This window comes from Argopecten irradians, chromosome 14 (assembly GCF_041381155.1).
Source record: "Argopecten irradians isolate NY chromosome 14, Ai_NY, whole genome shotgun sequence".
In the NCBI taxonomy this organism is placed as follows: domain Eukaryota; kingdom Metazoa; phylum Mollusca; class Bivalvia; order Pectinida; family Pectinidae; genus Argopecten; species Argopecten irradians.
In genome coordinates this window covers 21,170,610-21,191,622 of record NC_091147.1, presented here as the reverse complement: position 1 = coordinate 21,191,622, position 21,013 = coordinate 21,170,610, and the positions used below count along the sequence as shown (strand labels likewise).

The window sequence follows — 21,013 nt, the reverse complement described above, 5'->3', positions numbered from 1 at the left end:
GGCTCGTCCGGGATCGATATTCAATTTGTGGAATCTAACTTTGAAAAATTAATTAAGAAATTTTCAAAATTTGTGTGTACAAACTTTGAGTTTACATTTGAAACCAACAGCTAGATAAATATGACTACTATGCAGGTAGAACAGTTTGTTAAAGCGCCATCCCTGGAAGTTCTTTTGCAAGTTAGTAAGAAGGATTTACTATTATTGGGTAAACATTTAGGCCTTACTATCAAAACTAATTTGAGGAAAGCTGAAATTAGGAATGTAATTATAAGATATTTTGTTGACAATGGCAAATTTGACTCTAGTGCATTAGATAGTATAGAGGAAACAGTCAGCTCAGAAATCCAAATTAGACAAATGGAACTTGAACATGAAATGAAAATGAAACAAATAGAGAATGAAATGAAAATGAAACAAATAGAGAAAGAAATGAGAGAAAGAGAAATAGAAAAGGAGTTAAGAGAAAAAGAAATAGACAAAGAAAGAGAGTTAAGAGAAAAAGAAATGGAAAGAAAATTAAAAGAAAAAGAGATCGAGAGAGATCAGATGTTAGAACTAGAGAAGCAGAAAATTCAAGCTGAAACAGAACTTAGAATTAAAGAATTAGAGCTAGCTTCTCAAGACGGTTCAAGTAATCCAACTTTTAGGGGTTTACAAGGAAACAGAGGTTTTGATGTCAGTAGAAATATTAGGTTAGTTCCTCCTTTTCAAGAGAAAGAAGTTGACAAGTATTTTCTACATTTTGAGAAAATAGCTGATAGTATGAAATGGCCTGAAGATAAGCTTACAATGCTTCTTCAGAGTGTCTTGATTGGTAAAGCTAGAGACATTTATTCTTCTTTATCTGTTGATGATATTTCAAATTACCAAGTAGTCAAGAAAGCTATTTTGAAAGCTTATGAGTTAGTTCCTGAGGCTTACCGCCAGAAATTTCGAAACTCGAGAAAGAGAGATGAACAAACTCATGTAGAATTTGCCAGAGAAAAGGAACAATTATTTAATAGGTGGTGTGATTCTAAAGAAATTGATGAGGATTTCGGTAAATTGAGGCAATTATTGTTGATAGAGGAGTTTAAATGTTGTGTCCACTCAAACATAAAAACTCATTTAGATGAGAGAAAAGTTGAAACACTTAGTGAAGCAGCTACAATGGCTGATGATTACGCTCTCACCCACAAAGGCTCATTTGTTAAAAACAGTTCTCAAGACAAAAACAGTACCACAGGTACTAGTAAATTTGGTCAGCCTAGGAACCCAACCTTTAGTGGCCCTTCTAACGACAAACCTAAATTAGGTGATAAGACTAAGTCTGATTCTAAAACAGATCATAGGGCAGGTGTGGGGTCTCCTTCTGGTCCTGTTTGTAATTACTGCAAGAAAGTAGGGCATACTATGTCTGAATGTTATTCTCTCCAGCGTAAGGAGCAAAGGCGTAAACAGTCAGTTCCTTCTGTGTTAGCTATGTCAAAGCCTAGTCAGAAACTTAGTGATATTGTGGAAGATTCTAAAGTGTCTGTTGAGATTAAGAGCTCAGAGTCTGATAGTGTCTTGGAGAAGTACTCTCCCTTCATTTCTGAAGGTTTTGTTTCACTTACTAGTGATATTACCAACTTGAAACCTGTGAAGATTTTGCGCGATACTGGGGCTTCTCATTCTTTGATATTAGATGGCGTAGTGCCTTTGTCTGAGGAGACCTCATCTGGTAGTAGTGTTTTGCTTCAAGGTGTAGAGTTAGGTTTTGTTAATGTGCCTCTCCATTGTGTTTATTTAAAGTCAGACTTGGTTACTGGGCCTGTCACCATTGGTGTTAGACCGGAACTTCCCATAGAGGGCGTGTCGCTCATTTTAGGCAATGACTTGGCTGGAGAGAGAAAGTTAGGGTAGATCCCTTAGTGTCCAGTATTCCAGATAAAACAGATGATGCTGAGACTATTCAACAGGAATTTCCTGGTATTTTCCCTTCTTGTGCTGTAACTCGTTCAATGAGTAAGAAGGTTTCTGATGTTGCAGTAGTTGAGGATCATTATAGTCCAGGGTTAGGTGACACTTTCTTGGCTCATGATATAGAGGATGTCGATAGCAAGTGTGATCTTTTGAGCAATCCTGTAGACTTTGATAGTAATAGAGTTGTTCCTAACAAGGGTACTTCTTTGTCTGACATGATGAGTAAATCATCTTTGTCTAGAGAGGAGCTTATAGTAGAACAGGAGAAAGATCCTGAAATCTCCTTATTGTGTAATCGGGCTTTGAGTGAGGAAGAGGCTGAGAAAGTCCCGGTTTGTTACTTCCGTAGGTCAGGTGTGTTGATGCGCAAGTGGCGCCCCCCTGATGCGTCTCCCGAGGAAGACTGGAAGGTTGTTAATCAAATAGTTGTCCCACCGAGGTATAGGCAAGATATTCTGAGTTTGTCTCATGACGTACCTATGGCAGGGCATCTAGGTGTGACCAAGACTTATAACAGGATCTTAGATCACTTCTTTTGGCCCAAGTTGAAACAGGATGTGGCTGATTTTTGTAGGTCTTGTCATACTTATCAGGTGGTAGGGAAACCTAATCAGAAAATCCCTGTTGCACCTTTGCACCCCATTCCAGCATTGAGGAACCATTTAGTAGAGTCATTATAGACTGTGTAGGTCCTCTACCCAAAACTAAGTCTGGGAATGAGTATCTTTTAACTATTATGTGTGCTTCCACACGCTTTCCTGAAGCCATTCCACTAAGAAATATTAAGGCACCTAACATAGTCAAGGCTTTGGTTAAATTCTTTACATTGGTTGGTCTTCCAAAAGCTGTCCAATCGGACCAAGGTTCGAATTTCATGTCTGGTATTTTTCAACAAGTCATGTACCAGCTCCAGATCAAGCAGTATAAGTCTAGTGCTTATCATCCAGAGTCTCAGGGTGCGTTAGAACGTTTTCATCAGACATTGAAGAATATGATGAGATCTTATTGTTTTGAAAACAAAAGAGATTGGGACGAAGGCATACACATGTTGTTGTTTGGCGTTAGAGAATCTGTACAAGAATCTCTTGGTTTCAGTCCATTTGAACTTGTGTTTGGACATACTGTACGTGGTCCTTTGAAAATTTTGAAAGACAAAATTTTGGACGAAGATTCTAAAGTGAATCTCTTAGAGTATGTGTCTAACTTTAAGCAAAGGTTGACAAGGGCATGTGAACTGGCAAAAGAAAATTTGGCCGTTACTCAAACCAAAATGAAAACATGGTATGATAAAGATGCCCGTGCAAGAAGTTTTGATCCAGGTGACAAAATTTTGGCTCTATTACCAATACCGGGTCAGCCTTTGCAAGCTAGATATTTTGGACCTTATGTTGTTGAGAAAAAGGTCGATGATGTTAACTACATTGTACAAACTCCAGGGAGGCGCAAGAAAACTCAATTATGTCATGTTAATATGCTTAAGAAATATGTAGATAGAGAAGAGAGCAAGACCTCTCAACCTATTGCTACTTTGGCCTCTGTACCATCACAAAGTGAAAGTACAGCTGATATTTGTAAATTAGACTTAGATGGTGGTGTACAAGATGTAGGTTTAGACTGTGGTGTTAAGTTACGGAATTCAGATGTGCTCGCGAACTTGGACAAGAAACTATGTCATCTATCGGAAAAAGAACGCAATGAACTTAAAGATTTGATACTTGAGTATAAACATTTGTTTCCGGATACACCAGGCAAAACAGATGCTATCTATCACGACGTGGATGTAGGCGATGCGCCACCTGTCAAGCAACATCCTTACCGTGTCAATCCTTTGAAAGAAGAACACTTAAAGAAAGAAATTCAATACATGTTGGACAATGATATTATTGAACCAAGCAAAAGTGAATGGAGCTCTCCATGTGTTCTGGTACCAAAGCCAGACAAGACATACCGGTTCTGTACTGACTTCAGAAAAGTAAACTCTGTCAGTAAAACAGACTCTTATCCAATTCCAAGGATTGACTCGTGTATTGACAAAGTTGGCAAAGCCAAGTACGTAAGCAAGTTTGACCTGTTGAAAGGATATTGGCAGGTGCCATTAACAGAAAGAGCTAAAGAAGTGTCGGCATTTGTAACCTCGCAAGGTTTGTACCAGTACAAAGTTATGCCATTTGGTATGAAGAATGCCCCGGCAACATTTCAACGTCTTCTTAACAGCGTGATATCAGACCTGGAAGGCTGTGATGGATACATTGATGACGTCATCAACTACCACGACACGTGGGAAGACCATCTACGCGGGATTCGTGAATTCTTCGAAAGACTCACTACCATGAAATTGACTGTAAACTTATTGAAATGTGAATTTTGTCATGCAACTGTTGAATTTTTAGGCCATGTTGTAGGACAGGGGCAGGTTAAACCTGTTCAGCCCAAAGTAGAATCAATTATAGATTTTCCATCTCCTGGAAGCAAGAGAGAGCTGATGAGATTTCTTGGTATGGCTGGATACTACAGAAAATTTTGTCAAAATTTCTCTGTTATAGCAGCTCCACTTACTGCTTTGTTAGAGAAAAATGTCAAATTTGTTTGGTCAGACGAATGTAAGTCTGCATTTGAGAAATTGAAAGCCATACTATCAAACTCACCAGTTCTGACTGCTCCAGATTTTAATAAACAGTTTAAACTGTTTGTTGACGCCAGTGATGTAGGTGTTGGTGCTGTTTTGATGCAAGAAGGTACTGAACAAATTGACCATCGAATTTGTTATTTTCTCGAAAAAGTTTGACAAACACCAGAGAAATTATTCCACCATTGAGAAAGAATGTTTAGCGTTGATTTTGGCCTTGAACCAATTTGATGTATATCTCTGCACTACAGTTGTGCCTGTGTTGGTCTTCACCGACCACAACCCTTTGACATTCATTGGGAAAATGAAAAACAAAAATCAAAGAATTCTCAGGTGGAGTTTGACTTTGCAGGAGTACAATCTTGACATCAAACATATCAAAGGGAAAGACAATATTCTAGCTGATGCTTTATCAAGGATTTAAATATGACTTGATATGTCAAGAAAGTTTCCTTTTCAAGAAAACTTTCTTTTCTTTAAGGAGGGGTGTGTTATGTATGACACTAAATACATGTAGTTATGAGATAAGGGAGATAACTCCTATAGCTTTTTTTATCAATACATCCTATGAAGGTCATATCATTGATTTAGGTTATAGAACTTTCTAGAATATAATCATGTATAAACAAATATGTTTGTAAACATGTTGATTTTAAGTAGATATCTAGAATGATCTATTTCCAGAAAGTTATGTGTGTTTACTTGTTTACTGTTTTTAGTTAGATATTTCTAGAAGTAGGAGGTTCTCCAATATTCTTGAATTACGGTTTAGCTATATATACTCCAGCTGCCCAAGGCTAATCAGAACTGTAATGAGACCTGTAATAAGACATATCAAGAATTGTACAGCGCCATATAAGATTCTATTGGGAGAGCTATTGTGACTTTATCTGTGGATTATTACAACACTTTGTGTGGATTTATTCATATTGCCTGGAACTTTACAAATCATCTGTGGACATTCAATTTTCCTTGTGGATTTGTGATTATTGTTAATTTGAAACCTGGAAGGATCAAGGATTATACCAGGACATTCGCATACAGATAAGTAACACTTTAAATCATCGTACTAGTCTTGTACCACCACCAATTACTTTAGATATCGTAAACCATCTCTGTATAATATTGTATATATAATTAAATTGTGTTTTTGAATTTAGCTGCTGGTTTCTCCTTTCTGTTATTCGTTCATGTGACACATTAACATCTCTGCGAAATAAAAAGCAACGTAGTGTTTTAGCTACATGCTTGATGAATCGAGATCGAGATACAGGTATCAAGCACTAAAGTGGAATGGTTAATAAAGGCAACTGTAAATAGAATTAAAAAATAAAATGAAGTCCAACAGAGATATCAAGCACCATTTGTAAGTATTGAAAATATGTAACAAAACTTAAGTTCGGTTTACGAATTTCAATACTTGCCTCTACCCATTCCTCCCCCTTTTATCATCCCAATTATTGCAGACTGTACATGTTTGCAATGAAGAATCTCAGAATCTAGTGCTTTCTAAAGCACATTGCATTAACATCGTTATTACATAAGTCCTCTGTGGTTTTAACTCTCAGGTTTCGTCGATGTTGTTTTCTGATTAAGAAGGCGACTCGAAATATATCAATCTTCGATTTATCATCCAAACACTTTCAAGAGATATGTTGGCTCTGTAAAGCATCTTCCCATCACAAGTGCCAAACTCCTGTTTGTGATAAGATTGGCAATATAATCTGATCGCTTTTACCAAATAAAACATTTAAAGCTCACGCTTTTAGCAGTTTTATGAGAATGATGCATCTTCTAGAAAGCCTCAATCTATTCCCTCAAAAATGTATTGTTTTTCTATTGAATACATGTATATGCAAATGGCTAAGGTATTTATTTATGTGTGTTGGTCAATGCGAATAAATATGGTTTGATTGATTTTGATTTATGTCCGCACTTTCAAGACGTGATATGATATGGTAGAGAGATAGATCAGATTACCGGACAAAAGCCCTGATTTCATAATGTCAGTACTTGACCACTAGTTCCACATAAGTCTCCATTACGTGATCCGGATGTGAAGAAGGAGTGACCGAATGTGAAAGGAAGCATTAGACCTACTCACCATCCTTGATACTCCAGGAGTTACTTTCACTGTCCATATATCCACCTCTGGATATCTCTTTGTAAAACTGACGGCAGTTCATGAGAAAAAAATGACAAATCACAGACCTGCAGAAATTTTCTTTGAAGATTACAGGGGACCGAAATCCAACTTCAAAGCAACACTGTCAACCACAATTAACCGTTTTTCAGTTTTTTTATATGCATTACAGGACAAAACTACCTGCTCATTTTGTTTCAAACACAGAACCGTCAGTTTTGCTATGACATAGTCCAGGGATGGGATGGATATAACGACAGTGATAGTAACCCATGGGCTATCAAAGACGCAGTGAAGATGATATATTGCATGATACCATAATCAGATGAGACCTTTTTTTTTTTTTACACTCACTCAATAAATATTGATGGTTTTGATACCACCATGATGACCTATATATGGTAAGGATACAGCCAAGTGAAATACAAAAATCAGCTGAAGTGTTTTATCAGCGATCTATAAAGCGATATAAACGGCCTTAATTAATGTGTAAAGCTGTTTGATGTCAGTATGGAACATTAATGTCTACTAAGTGATAGTACATAACATCGGCTTGATCAGTTAAGTGTAATGAGGCCTTTGACACTGGTAAACGAGAAGGGCGAGAGAGGGGGACATGACACAGGGATCAATATATTCACTAGATCATATCAATCTGAATCAACAAGGATACAACTTATCCGTCAGCGCTGGCGCTGGTGAAAACAGTACGCGTAAAAGGTCATTGCTAGTCGCACTTCTACTGACTATGACTTTGTAGTACAGGGAATTTTATAGTCATATCTAGTTTTCATCCTATTTAATAGTAAGTTAGAAAAGGCAAACATTCAACAAGGCGAATCAGTAAACAATAGCTGGGGGATTGTGTCTTAATAACAAATCAATCAGCAATATACTGTAAATCCATGTAGTTATAAGAAAAATGGTTGTACAGGTTTTAACCGCGTATTTTAACTGTCTTCCGTCCAAGCAAGCAAAGGAAATGATAAAATAACACTAGCTTCAAAAATTAACACACATTATATTTGCAAGAAAATTCATAAAAAAATAAACCGATTAAAATAGATTACTTATGAATATCTGCACGAATAAAACTTAAATAAATCCAAACTAAAATTAAATACTTAAACCATGAAATTAAAAAAAAAAAAAAAAAAAAAAAATTGTTGGCTAGATCCGGAGAGGTCACAAGCTCGAATGAGACAACCCAGTAGATATACAATTAGTACTGCTATATCTAACATATGTTTTTAGTCAATATCACAAATTGAAAAGTACTTGTTTAGAAAATGCCATTGGATTCGAATCGTACACCAAAACCAGATATCTTATACGGAAGCAGTTTGGACGATTGCTATCATCGAACTTTGTTTCAGAGGCACAGAGTTGAAAAGTATGACTGTATGTGTTGTATGTGAATACAAGAATAAACGTTTATTACTTTCCCAAAGCAGGTTCAATTTACAGCTGTAATGAGACCGAACTGATCGATAAACATCAGTTTACAATTGTGAAGCATAAAGGAGACGTTATGAGTATCTATAGCTTTATTTGAACAACTCCAGTGACGCTTAATTAAATTTTGATATTAAATCTGCAATGTGATGTGTTGCGTTAGGAATTGATTGGTATTGAAGTCAGATTATATAAAGCTGGTAAAAGAAAACAGAAACTGATTAAGTGTGCTCTATTTGGTTTTATTTTCATTACGACTCGAGATCATAAAATATCAACTCAAATTAAGTGTCCAAGACCAATTACTCGTTAAGGCGCTAATTAATCACTATAATTATTAACTGGTGTTGACTATATTAAATGTTTATCAATAAGAAGCCAGACAAAGTTGGCGCTGCGGCTGAAGTGATTGGCTCTGTCGCTAACATCGATCGAAAGTATTGACTTCCAAATCTCGTCTGATCAGGTTAATTTATCAAGGACTGCGTCAGTGAGCCCAGCAATGTTATAGGCGTAAATCTAAGGTATATTATGTTGTGCGTGAAATTACGTGATTTTGAACTAATGTCTCAACGAGAAGGGCATGCCATGATAAATATATGAAGAGATTTCTGCAAGGCATACGTATACTATAAAGCGTGAACGAGAATTCGGGAACAATTGCGGCCTGTCAGTGCGCTTCATACCATTTAGTGCAGGACCTTAAACTAATGACTGCCGAAGACATATTGTCTTACAGAAGGAGGCTCGCATTTTAATTTTAGGATTTGCTGCAAAAGATAGAAATTGTAGACGTCTTCTGTGGTTGAGTGACATAAGAAGGAATGGCATCTTCGGAATTTTCTCACGTGCTACCTGGCCAGCACGTGTATGATGATGTTCTGTTCTTCGGTTACAGTCCCCCGGATGTATTGGACGCCGTGAAGGAATTTCCTGTTCGGAACGACGACGTTTTTATTGTGACATATCCAAAAGCAGGTGAGCTAACTATTCACTTATTCTGGTATTTAAAGTGACATCTTTTTAAGTCTTTTTTTTTCTGCTCCTGCTAACTCCCTCGGTTATATGGATTTTTAAATGCGTTTAAATGATATTTTATGTTTGTAAAAGAGTTGCAAATTGGAATGAAATGCAAACAGTGACTGTGTTGCATTTTTTTCCTATGCTTGTGAAGTAGTAAACATATTTAAACAATTACTTATATCAGGCGACATATTGTTCACTATCAAAATGGAATAAATAATACTTTGAAAAAAATACCATTGAATATATGTATCTCGTCAGTAGTGCTGCGAACCATTCTGGCTGTTACGTCATATCTTCAGAATGTTGAGAAAATGATATTAGTTCATTTCTAAATCTGATGTCGTATCTAACAATCACTGCGCCCTAATGGATTCTATAAACTATCAAGTGAATGCAGATTATAACGACTGTGTCATGTGCAATAGGAACAACATGGATGCAGGAGATTATATGGCTTATCATGAATGGGGGAGATTTCGAAGGTGCAGGCAAAAAGCCTGTCTACTTCCGGTCACCATTTTTAGAGTTCAAGGACGATGTTTTAAACGAGGTTGGTCTAGAACTTGCTGCACCCATGCCGTCACCACGTGTAATGAAGACCCATCTCCAACCTTCTATGGTACCGCAGGCCATCGAAAAAGCAAACTGCAAAGTAGGTCAATTCCATGTGATCACTTACTTAAAATGTGGCTAACTTTTGATATATATTTCGAACACCATATTTTATAACGTCGTCCATTGGTTCCTACGGGAACGTCTGCTTTCCGCCACCTCTTTAACCTGCCACGCATGTGACAAATGACCCTAAATGTTTACACATCATATAACATTAAACAAAGAAACTTACTGTTATTCTTTTATTCTTCAGGTAAAATAATTTTGACGCAATCATTTGTCAGTCTATTTGATCAAAATCTAAAGTGTTAAACCAATTGCACAACCTCTATGCAGTTTTCGTTTTGTGGAATTGGCCTTCTATTAGGCCTATAACGGTATAAGGTACATAAATATAAGAGTAATATGATAACATGATAACATCTAATTACAGACCGTCGTTGTGTTCCGGAATCCCAAAGACCTGTGTGTGTCCTATTATCATTTCTATAAGTCAAGTTCATCCGTTGGCAACTTTAAGGGCACATGGGAGGAATTCCTGGAGATGTTTAAAGCCGGACATGGTAAGTGAACAAAACTAATAGATAAGATACAATCTAATGTATTAGAATTTAGTATGTTCGTCTATTTTCTGTATTAAGTCTACTTATTTCGGTATCCATTTGTTTGTCGTGCGTATTACGTTCCTTCTTAGTATAGAATCAGTGAAATAAGTGTGACTAGATTTTAGTATTTGTCTGCATCTATCATTACAATTGCTATCAAACAGGTAGATAATGAAGGACGTCATCATTTCCATTTATTTCTAATATTAGTATATGGAAAAATTATTTCTTTATGCATAATATTTCTTTTATAAATCATAATTTGACTAGAATGAATTTGCATTTAAAAACAAAAAATCTCTTTTACAAAATAAGTTTTTAAATCAACTTCATTTTTTTCGATAAATAAGGTTATCTATAGCTTATAAAGTGCCGATCATTTCAAAGAATAATTTGTTTAGTTATTACTTAAATCCTTTATCACGATGTTTCTGTCTGATTGTAAGCACATATCGCTAATGTTGAAACTCTATGGAGTTATTGGAGATCGAGGTGACAAGAATTAAACAGGCTTTAATTAAGGATTAAATCCCATATGAGTCTGTTTAAAAGTACTGGTTTTGAATTCGATAAATCTTTTTTTTGGTGAATCCTTTCTCAAAACCATACTGATTTGTTTGTTTTTGAATCGCCGTGAGAAATCTAATTCAGCGACAGCTTTCGGAGCGCGTGCTATTTTCATTAATTCCCCTGGAAGTTACGCCAGACAGACACGTAAAGCAGCAATTCATTCATTTGTCCCATTGCTGCTGACAATCTAGCTATAAGGATGAAGTGTGATGTCCCTCAACTCCAACACATTTAAATTAAACTGAACACATATTAAACTGAAGGTCTCCCACACCAATTGTGTAAGCTGCAATCTCCAAGCCAAATAATACACCGTATAACAGCATGCTGAAATGAAGCTTCAAGCAACTGTAAAACGCTTATACTGTATTTTTATAAGTAAAATCAATATACTATCATGTTGACCTAAGATAATCATGTTATAACTTAAATGATTTATCTTAATTATCCTATTGCATTTATAACCTGTTTTTAAGATAATTATTGATATTACCAGGATATAAACAAGGGCTTGAAGGACAAACGATTATTGTTTGTTAAAGATTTTGTTCAGTAGGCATATGTATTAATTCACATGACTCATCAATGGTGATTAATGGTGAATTCATTACTAGATTAGGTAGTTAAAAAAAATATCTTCAGTCCATATTTCGTAATTGTAGATTGCGTCTAAATTCGGGATCTTTTCTGAATGGCAATCTTCATTCTATCCTCTCTCCCTCACTTTTAACAGTATTAAGATTGCTTTTCATTCATATGTCAATAGGTATCACTCTCCTTTATACATGTCTCCTTGTTATAGTGGAGCTCCGTCCTTTTTTATGTTAGTTCACTGTCCCATGCCGCCGAGGACACCATCCATCCAAGCACACCATATCCGATCACACCACAGGCGTTTAGCTCTATAGACATGTTTTCTCTCTATATAGATATGTCATACTGTAACACAGTATTACATATACATAAAGAGAGAAAAAGTGTCTATCGAGCCAAATGCCTGTGATCACACTATATTGACAAATTAACGGGCGAGCCATGGCATGGATACACTGCAGCTTCCCAAAAACAAGCATACATCCACGCGAGCGGCACGCTGCATGCAAAAATTCTTATATAACCCTATATATTAATATGATGTTAGCCTTATAAAACAAACAAAAATTATATATGTATTATTACACTGTATTAATACGCTGCTATATTCCACACATAGACATGTGTATGGAATATTTAATTTTGATGAACTGAATCTGAATGGTTTCTGTTGTTATCTCTTCCCTATATGATTACAGTGGACCATGGATCCTGGTTTGATTTCACACGACTGTGGTGGCAGCACAGAGACGACTCCAATCTCAAACTTGTCTACTACGAGGACATGAAAAAGGTAAGGAATACGTCCATGCTACATACATGGAAATATAAGCAGATTTTTATTGCATATACTTCACAAAATGTCAATGAAAACGATATGGTTTATGTTATATTTTTGAATCAACATTCTTCATTATAATGTTAATACGGGCTACCATTTTTTTTAAAATGAGTTTATTTTCATCTATCGCTAGTTTCAGATAGCAATTCGACATTGTCATTTTATCATTATCTATTTAGTATGCCTTAATCCTACGATTATGTGACTGAAACAGCAATACAACACCAACCGACTAATTAAATGACTAGTGGTATAAATACACTATATTAGACAAGTATGGAATTCCTTGAAAAGTTTTCATGTTGGCAAACGCTGTGATTTTCAATAAATGTCTCAAAATGAATCGATATGTCTGCCGAAAGTCCATTCCATGTATAGAGTTATTCAGAATACGGTACATAATCTTATATAACTACAGCAGCTAGGAGACAGATTATTGATATTTCATTCCTGAGTTGTATTTTTTTTATTTTATTTTGCTATTACTGTATCCAGTTCTAGTTGCATATCTTCCTTTCTTTCTGCCCATTAAGGCGTGACTGTTAGGATTTATTTACACGTCCTCATACTACTATGATACGAATTCTACCCTCTCAGACATAGAATATACGGTTTCCGGCAGAATTGGTGGTTGAAAAAAATCCTGATTGATATAAAAATTCAAATTTCCGCTCATAACAAATTGACAAAAGACGATTTCGAAACATGATTTCGTTTCCCGTCTCACATCTTCAAAATAGCATGTCAGGGTAAGTATAAGATGGAGTAAAGGAGTAATAATCACGCGATGCTTAAACATGTATGGGCATACACAAGGGCATGTCAACCCATATTCGTCATTGTTTTAATTTGATAACGTTTTTGAAAAGTACAATGTATTGGTGATATTATTGTCTTTTTGTTTAATTATTTAAAATGCAAATAATTGCATTCTTTTTTTTTTATAATTATCTTTTTATTCATGATTTTCGTTCAATACAATTAAATATACAAATACACTCAATAGACTCTCAAACACATACATACTTACTTAAAAACCATACACTCATATATTTAACACATGCATATACATTCACATACATACAAATACGAAGCTTAAATTTCTAGTACATAATGAGAAAAAATTATTCACATTAGGAGTTTGGAGATGAGGGGAAAATTATATTGTACTGAATATTAAGGAAAGGAATCAGAGACAGGATTAGAAGAAAAAGAAAAGAGTGAGAGAGTTATAAAGAAAGAAAAAGGAAAATAAAAAAAAGTTAAAAGAGTCTAGGTAGGATGGAGACGGAGGAACAATTATAACTGTATAAAAAATCTTTAAAAAAAATTTAAAAAAATGCAATTTCGGCTTTGTGCAGGGAAAGGGGAAGGGGGGAATAAAATGAAATAAAATAAATAAAATATAAATATGGATTTAAAAAGTTTAATAAAGTAAATGTGTGACAAAGTGCAATTAAAACTTGATTAGTTTTTCCAATTTTCTCCATTCATTTTCAAATTTAAGTATTACTTTTTCATCTTTACTATTTGAAATATATTTTTGAATTGTATAATGATCTTTAATTGTGTTGATAAGAACGTAAATGCTAAATGAGTTGTGTAAACATCTCATTCTGTAAATGTATTGCTTTATAATTATGATAATTTCATTGTCCACTCTATTACTATGGAGATATTTTTCATGCAAGAGTCCAAAAAGAAAGGATTTTTTATTAACAGAAAAGGGAATTAAGAGAGCTTGTAATAATGTGTCAAAACTTTCAAGTAATTCTTGCACTTCCTTACACTCCAATAACAAACGTGTAATAGTTTCATGCTCAGTATTGCAGAGTACACAAAGAGGGGAGATAACTACTCTGATTTTTAACAAAAAAGAATAAATGAATTTGTTGCCAAAAGGTAATGGATTAATCTATATTGGAACCACTGTAGTATAGTATTTGTTGTAACATTAAATAGGCATATATGGATAATGAATTTGTTTTCTTTGTAAATCATATGAAGAAATTAGTTTGTAAAATTAGTGGTAAATCTGAATAAATTCTTGATATGTGTAAAATAAACTTCCTTCTACACTCATAACAATGTCATTTATGATACACACACCTTTCTGATAATAGTTTTTATAGAAGATTATCTTCCTATCCACCTTAATATCACTGTTATACCAAATAGGAGCCATCAAAATGTTTTCCTGACAGATTTTCTCATTATATTTTGAGCTTAACATATACCACGATTTAAAAACATCACTCCAGAATTTATTTTTACATTTATTTTCACACATCTTTATATATTCCGAACCACAATTTGAAAGAAGATCAATATTGATAAAAGTTTTTAGAATTGTCTGCCATTTCCCTTTAGTCTGATAAAGTCTTCTTACCCATGTAAGTTTAAGAGAATTTATAAAAGCTATGGTTTTTATCATTTTCAATCCTCCATTTGCATAACTTTGTGTGGTTGTCTCCCTTTTAATTTTGTCAGGTTTCCCATTCCAGAAATAAAACCAGTTTGATCATCACTTATTAATTTATTAAGAACGGTTTTTATTCTATTAGCAATAGTACCAGATGCAATCTTATAAACAATGTTTAAAAGTGATATAGGTCTCCAATTTTTAATGAAATGCCTAGGTTTATCTGCCTTTGGTATGCAAGTTATAATTCCTTGTCTCTGTGTGATAGAATGTTGCCCTGAACGGTAGCCAAAATTTATTGATCTTACAATAAAATCCCCCAATTTTCCCCAGAAACATTTAAAAAATTCTGTTGTAAATCCATCTGATCCTGGACTTTTTTCATTAATTTTAAAGTTTGTCCTGCCTCTTGATATGAGATTTCCCCTTCCAAATGATCAGATTCTTCTTGAGATAACTTAGGCATTTCATTATAGTTCAGATAGTTTGATAGATTCAAATTTTGTATATTATCTTCTAGATCTGTATTTTCCGGAACACCATAGAGAGTTTTATAAAATGAACATATTTCCTCCAAAATATCTTCTTGTTTTGTTAATACCTTGTTACTTTGAGTCTGCAGTTTTGGTATTATTTTTTAGGTATAGTTTCTATTTTCCAAACTGAAAAAAACAGTTGGTTTTTCCCCTTATTGTCCCCATTTTACTCTTGATCTTATAATACTACCTTTTGTCTTATGTGATCTTATCCTCTCTTAATCCTTTTTCTTATTATTTAATTCATCTAAATTAGTTTTTTCCTGTGCCTCAAGTTTTTGTATCTCTTTCTTTAGATTATCTTCTCTACATTTTTCTTGTTTTTTCTAATATGATGCATATGAAATTGTACATCCTCGGATTTCCATGAGCAAGGTTTCTAAAAATAGTTGATCATCAATAGAAAATTGAATCTCGGAATTAGCAATGTTTTCAATATTATTTAAAAGATAGACTGGTAAACAGTATTGCTTTTTCACTTTGCTAATGCAATTATTAACTAAATTCAAATAATCTTGGTCATACAGAAGAGAATTATTAATTTTCCAATTTCCTTTACCCCTTTTGAATTCATTTATTGTAAGAGATATATTTGGAAATGAATGATCTGATCTATACCCAGAATCTATGCCTGACTGGTTAATACTTGGCAGTAAACTCTCTGAAACAATGAAAAAATCAAGACGTGCTTGTTTCACTGGATTTTTCTCCAAGTATATCTCCTATCATTTTCGTGTTATTCTCTAAAGACATCTATAGGACCAAAGTTTTCTATTATATCTAATACTTTTCCCCTGGCTTTTGGATTATTTATATTCTTGTATGTATTATCATAATCAAGAGTTGGATTTAAAACAAGGTGAAAGTCGCCACAAACAATAACATGATTATGGCCAAAGTCTTCAATAACATCGGAGATTTTTTAATAGAAGTCTGGACTATCCTGATTAGGATCATAAATAATAATAAGTGCAATATGTGTAGAATCGATTTCTATGTCTAAAGCTAAAAAATTTCCAGATAAATCTTTCTTCTCCTTGTGAACTTTAAACTCCAAGACACTACTGAAAAGAATTGCTACTCCACGCGCATTCCCACGAAAAGTTTTGCATTCTTAGTCAGCCTACATGAGACTGAGTTTTTCATTCATATTTCATTAATTGTTGTGTAACTGTAAATTCATAACCATAGCTAAATCAACGTATATGGATTACGCTAAATACGGCAAGACCACGAATGTATATTTACATGTACCAAAGCTAAATGAAGCGATATTCTGTTTGGTGGTGTTTTTTATTTATTTATTTTTTTTTGTTATGTAGTCAGTCTAGTACACTGAACTTAACTTTCTGTCGCTTTTACAAGGATCTACCAGAAGCTATCAGGAGTCTGTGCCAGTTTCTTGATAAGCCTTTGGATGATAGTACAGTAGAGAAGATAGCCAGTCACTGCCAGTTCAGCAATATGAAGCAGAATCCCATGACGAACCATCTTGATGTGTATTCTATAGATAGTAAAATATCACCTCTTCTCCGAAAAGGTTGGTATATTAATGAATCTTACTTCTATAGGTGTTAAAATATCCCCCATCTTCAAAAGGGTTAGTATAACAACGAACCTTACTTCTATAGATAGTAAAATATCACCTCTTCTCCGAAAAGGTTGGTATATTAATGAATCTTACTTCTATAGGTGTTAAAATATCCCCCATCTTCAAAAGGGTTAGTATAACAACGAACCTTACTTCTATAGATAGTAAAATATCACCTCTTCTCCGAAAAGGTTGGTATATTAATGAATCTTACTTCTATAGGTGTTAAAATATCCCCCATCTTCAAAAGGGTTAGTATAACAACGAACCTTACTTCTATAGATAGTTATCACCTCTTCTCCGAAAAGGTTGGTATAACAATGAATCGAAAATATCACCTCTTCTCCGAAAAGGTTGGTATATTAATGAACTACTCTATGAGTACAACGAACCTTACTTCTATAGATAGTAAAATATCACCTCTTCTCCGAAAAGGTTGGTATATTAATGAATCTTACTTCTATAGGTGTTAAAATATCCCCCATCTTCAAAAGGGTTAGTATAACAACGAACCTTACTTCTATAGATAGTCAAATATCACCTCTTCTCCGTAAAGGTTAGTATTAAAATGAACATTACTTATGTATATAGGGAGTAAACCATCACCTCTTTTCCGTAAGGGTTAGTACATGTATTATAATAAACCTTCTATAGACAGTAAAATATCACCTCTTCTTTGTACAAGAGTAATTATTATAATGAACCATACTTTAATGGACAGCTAGATATCACCTCTCCTACGTAATATAAGGCTAAGCATAACAATGAACGTTACTTCTGTAGGTAGTAAAATATCGCCTCGTCTCCGTAAGGGTTAGTTTAATAACGAACATCACTTCTCTAGATAGTATAATATCACCTCTTCTACGTTAGGATTAGTACAATAATGGACCTTACTTCTATAGATTGTAAAATATCACCTCTTCTCCGGAAGGGTTAGTGTGATAATGAACCTTACTTCTATAGATTGTAAAATATCACCTCTTCTCCGGAAGGGTTAGAGTGATAACGAACCTTACTTTTATAGATATAGAGAATACACGGTTAGTATTTTACAATACAAAGTTTATTTTGGTGCGAGACTTGGGAAAACCGAAATGACAAGGCTTTGCCGAGTCATCTCGGCTTTCCGTGTCGAGCACCAAAATAAAACTTGTATTGTAAGATACTAATAGTGTATTCTGTGTATCCTGAAACCATTATAAAATTCAAAACGAAAGCAAATTGACAGTTATTTACTTGGTGTCACTCGAAGCGAGACGCTTTTTTGATGCGGAGGTAAAGATTCATTCACTAAACCGAATGAGAGTGTACTCCTTTTTACTGCCGTGGGAAATAAATAAGCGCATTCACAATCAGTATCCATAATTCTATTCAATGTGATATATCACTGAAACAAAATGAAAATAATTAAAAAACAATAAATACCCATTAAAAATGTCTTTGTAATACATACCTTTGTCATGAGCCAACTAAAAGACGACAACGTCATACGAGATTTTCGATATCGTAAAATTGACGTCATCTCGGTGAATGTGACGTCACGTTTTAGCGGGACTGAATGACGTTTCATGCACCGGAAGGTTCAAGTTCTGGATCAAGTTAGAAAAAGTTCCGTCAGATATCGAACAAATCCACGTGATCGTATTGACGGATAAAGCATTTCGTATTGACGGATAAATCACAAGTTTATCCGGCAGTAGTTATCGGTTAGTATGTGGGACAGTTGCAGGATAAAGTAAAATATAACCTCTTCTCCGTAAGGGTTTGTATAATAAGGAACCATACTTCATAGAAAGAAAAATATCACCTCTTGTCCGTTAGATACAGTATGGTAACGAATCTTGCTTCATAGAGAGTAAAATATCACCTCTTCTCCGTAAGGGTTAGTATAAAAATGAACCTTACTTCTTGGGCGAGTTCACGTGAAACGCGCGGGTCGAGGTGAGTGACGTAAAATCCTATTTATAGACCCTAGTTCGAGAGTCGTGAACAAAACGTGTTGGCCTTCTCCGAGAGAAACTCTCCGAACCCTGGGTCTGAGGTGGGTAAGACAAGGGTAGAGTTCAAAGTTCAAATTACGTGACTCGAGTTGAAAATATCGCCGTTTTGTTGAAACATACACCGCTCTAGAGTTTCACGTGAACTCGCCCCTTTAGACAGTAAATGATCATAAACTACGTTGGTTATTCAGCGAGTACGATTTTTGTACCGTCGCAATGTTGGACATGGGTAAATGCAGTTACCCTAATCCGGTTCCCTCTGTGATCAATGGAGTCACTTGCCCCGCACAAACGTGAATTAGTCCCTTTATATGAGCATGCATTGCTAATTTAAGTTAAGGGTTGAGGTGAAACATATACAAATATATTTGACACATATAGTATACCTTACTTGTGGATAATCCGAAAAATCGAGATCTGAGTCTAGTGTATTTATTGCACTTTAAAAAATGGACACCTCAAACACTACATGGATATTTGAGATTTAACTTTGAGCCTATATTAAAAACAATCCCTTACTTCCAATGTTTTCTATTAATCAATACATTATCACTATAAGAAGTATATAAAGAGAAAATCATAGAAGGGGAATAACTCGTATCATCATGCTAAAGTTCGCCAAGTCTTCCCTTTATCTTACAATAATTACAATCCCTTTTGTATTCATGTCATATCTATATAAAATAAACAGCTCGTTCACCTTGTATTTTACATTGTATGTTATGTTTTGTTCATCATTTCAGGTGAGGTCGGAGATTGGATGAATTATTTTACAGTCGCCCAGAACAAGGAGTTTGATACTTTCTTTGAGGATAAACTGGGAGCTTTGGGAATACCATTTACATACCAGTTATGAAGATGTATATAGCTATCGTCTATGTACGATCATGTGAAGACTGGTTTTAGTTTGAAAATACTGTTGTATTTTGTATTAGGTAATGTGATTTTAAATATAACAAGCAAAGCAATTATTTAATGCATGGTTGAACATGAAATGCTTTTATAGCCACCACTTATTCTGTAAGACAGGGTGGCAACAATAGAATTAGATAACACGTTATGATATAGTGTTAAGAAATAAAGCGATTGTGCTCTTGTTTACCAGAACCATGGAATACGCTACTCCTCATTTTCAGAAATTCAAACGTCTTTGCGATAATAGCAATTTTGAATAAGGTTGATTGTAATATTTATCATCTAAGTATGTGATTAATTGTAACCTGTCGATCGAGTAGGCCCAAATAAAGCACTAGTTTTACTTATAATATTTTCTGGCATTGATTGACAAATGTCCGATCGCCTCGGAAAATTACGAGAATATTTGTGGATCCATTCCATGACTGTATTTAGTATGAGGAACTGGGAAAAGTAGCAGTAGATCTCACCCCGATCTCATGAAACAAAAAGCACCGACTGAAATAGGTTTTATCATTATGTACTAAACAATGAAACTTTTTGTCTTCAGTACGTGTTTGACTAAGTTTGTGTGGAGAACTCTGGACCTGGCCTTAGAGGCAGAGGAAACAAACTTATGTCAATAACTTCACTTTTGTTTCGAGAAATCGGGGTCAGATGTATTGGGTAAATACGACCACACTAGATAGCTATTTGTCAGTACGACTATCGCTGTATAAATTATTGTAAACGTATAATACAGTAAATGGGTGTTGTGATCATCCAGCATTGAGTAAGTCTAAATCTGGTGTCACGGACTGAGGAAACGACGGGCAATCCTGATATGTCATTTGTCAGTATTTATAAACACTTATGATATACACTTAAGTCGTGCATTAAAATTGGTATTCTTTATTATTCGTTTTGCCGAGTCCTGTATCCCGCCTACGATTATACATGTAAATTGTTACGTGACTGGGTAATACCGAAATATGATATCGCTGTTGAGTCACCTGTTTTATAGGATACCTATATTATAAACAATTTGAATATAGTACACAAGTCAATCCCAAACTTGTTTACCTTTATATAATGACCGGGAACGGATTGATGACAACTCAGGTTTTCTCGAAACCAGATACCGG

At 34.7% G+C, this 21,013-nt stretch overlaps 1 protein-coding gene across 1 annotated transcript; it reads left to right on the top strand.

Moving 5' to 3' along the window:
• Nucleotides 1–8,656: 8,656 nt before the first annotated feature.
• LOC138308304 (sulfotransferase 1C4-like) lies at nucleotides 8,657–20,943 on the top strand. The gene is made up of 6 exons (XM_069249297.1): nucleotides 8,657–9,149; nucleotides 9,623–9,849; nucleotides 10,246–10,375; nucleotides 12,280–12,374; nucleotides 16,746–16,920; nucleotides 19,718–20,943. Exons 1-6 carry the CDS (start codon nucleotides 8,996–8,998, stop codon nucleotides 19,828–19,830), a joined length of 894 nt encoding a protein of 297 aa, XP_069105398.1. The 5' UTR covers nucleotides 8,657–8,995; the 3' UTR covers nucleotides 19,831–20,943.
• Nucleotides 20,944–21,013: the final 70 nt, after the last annotated feature.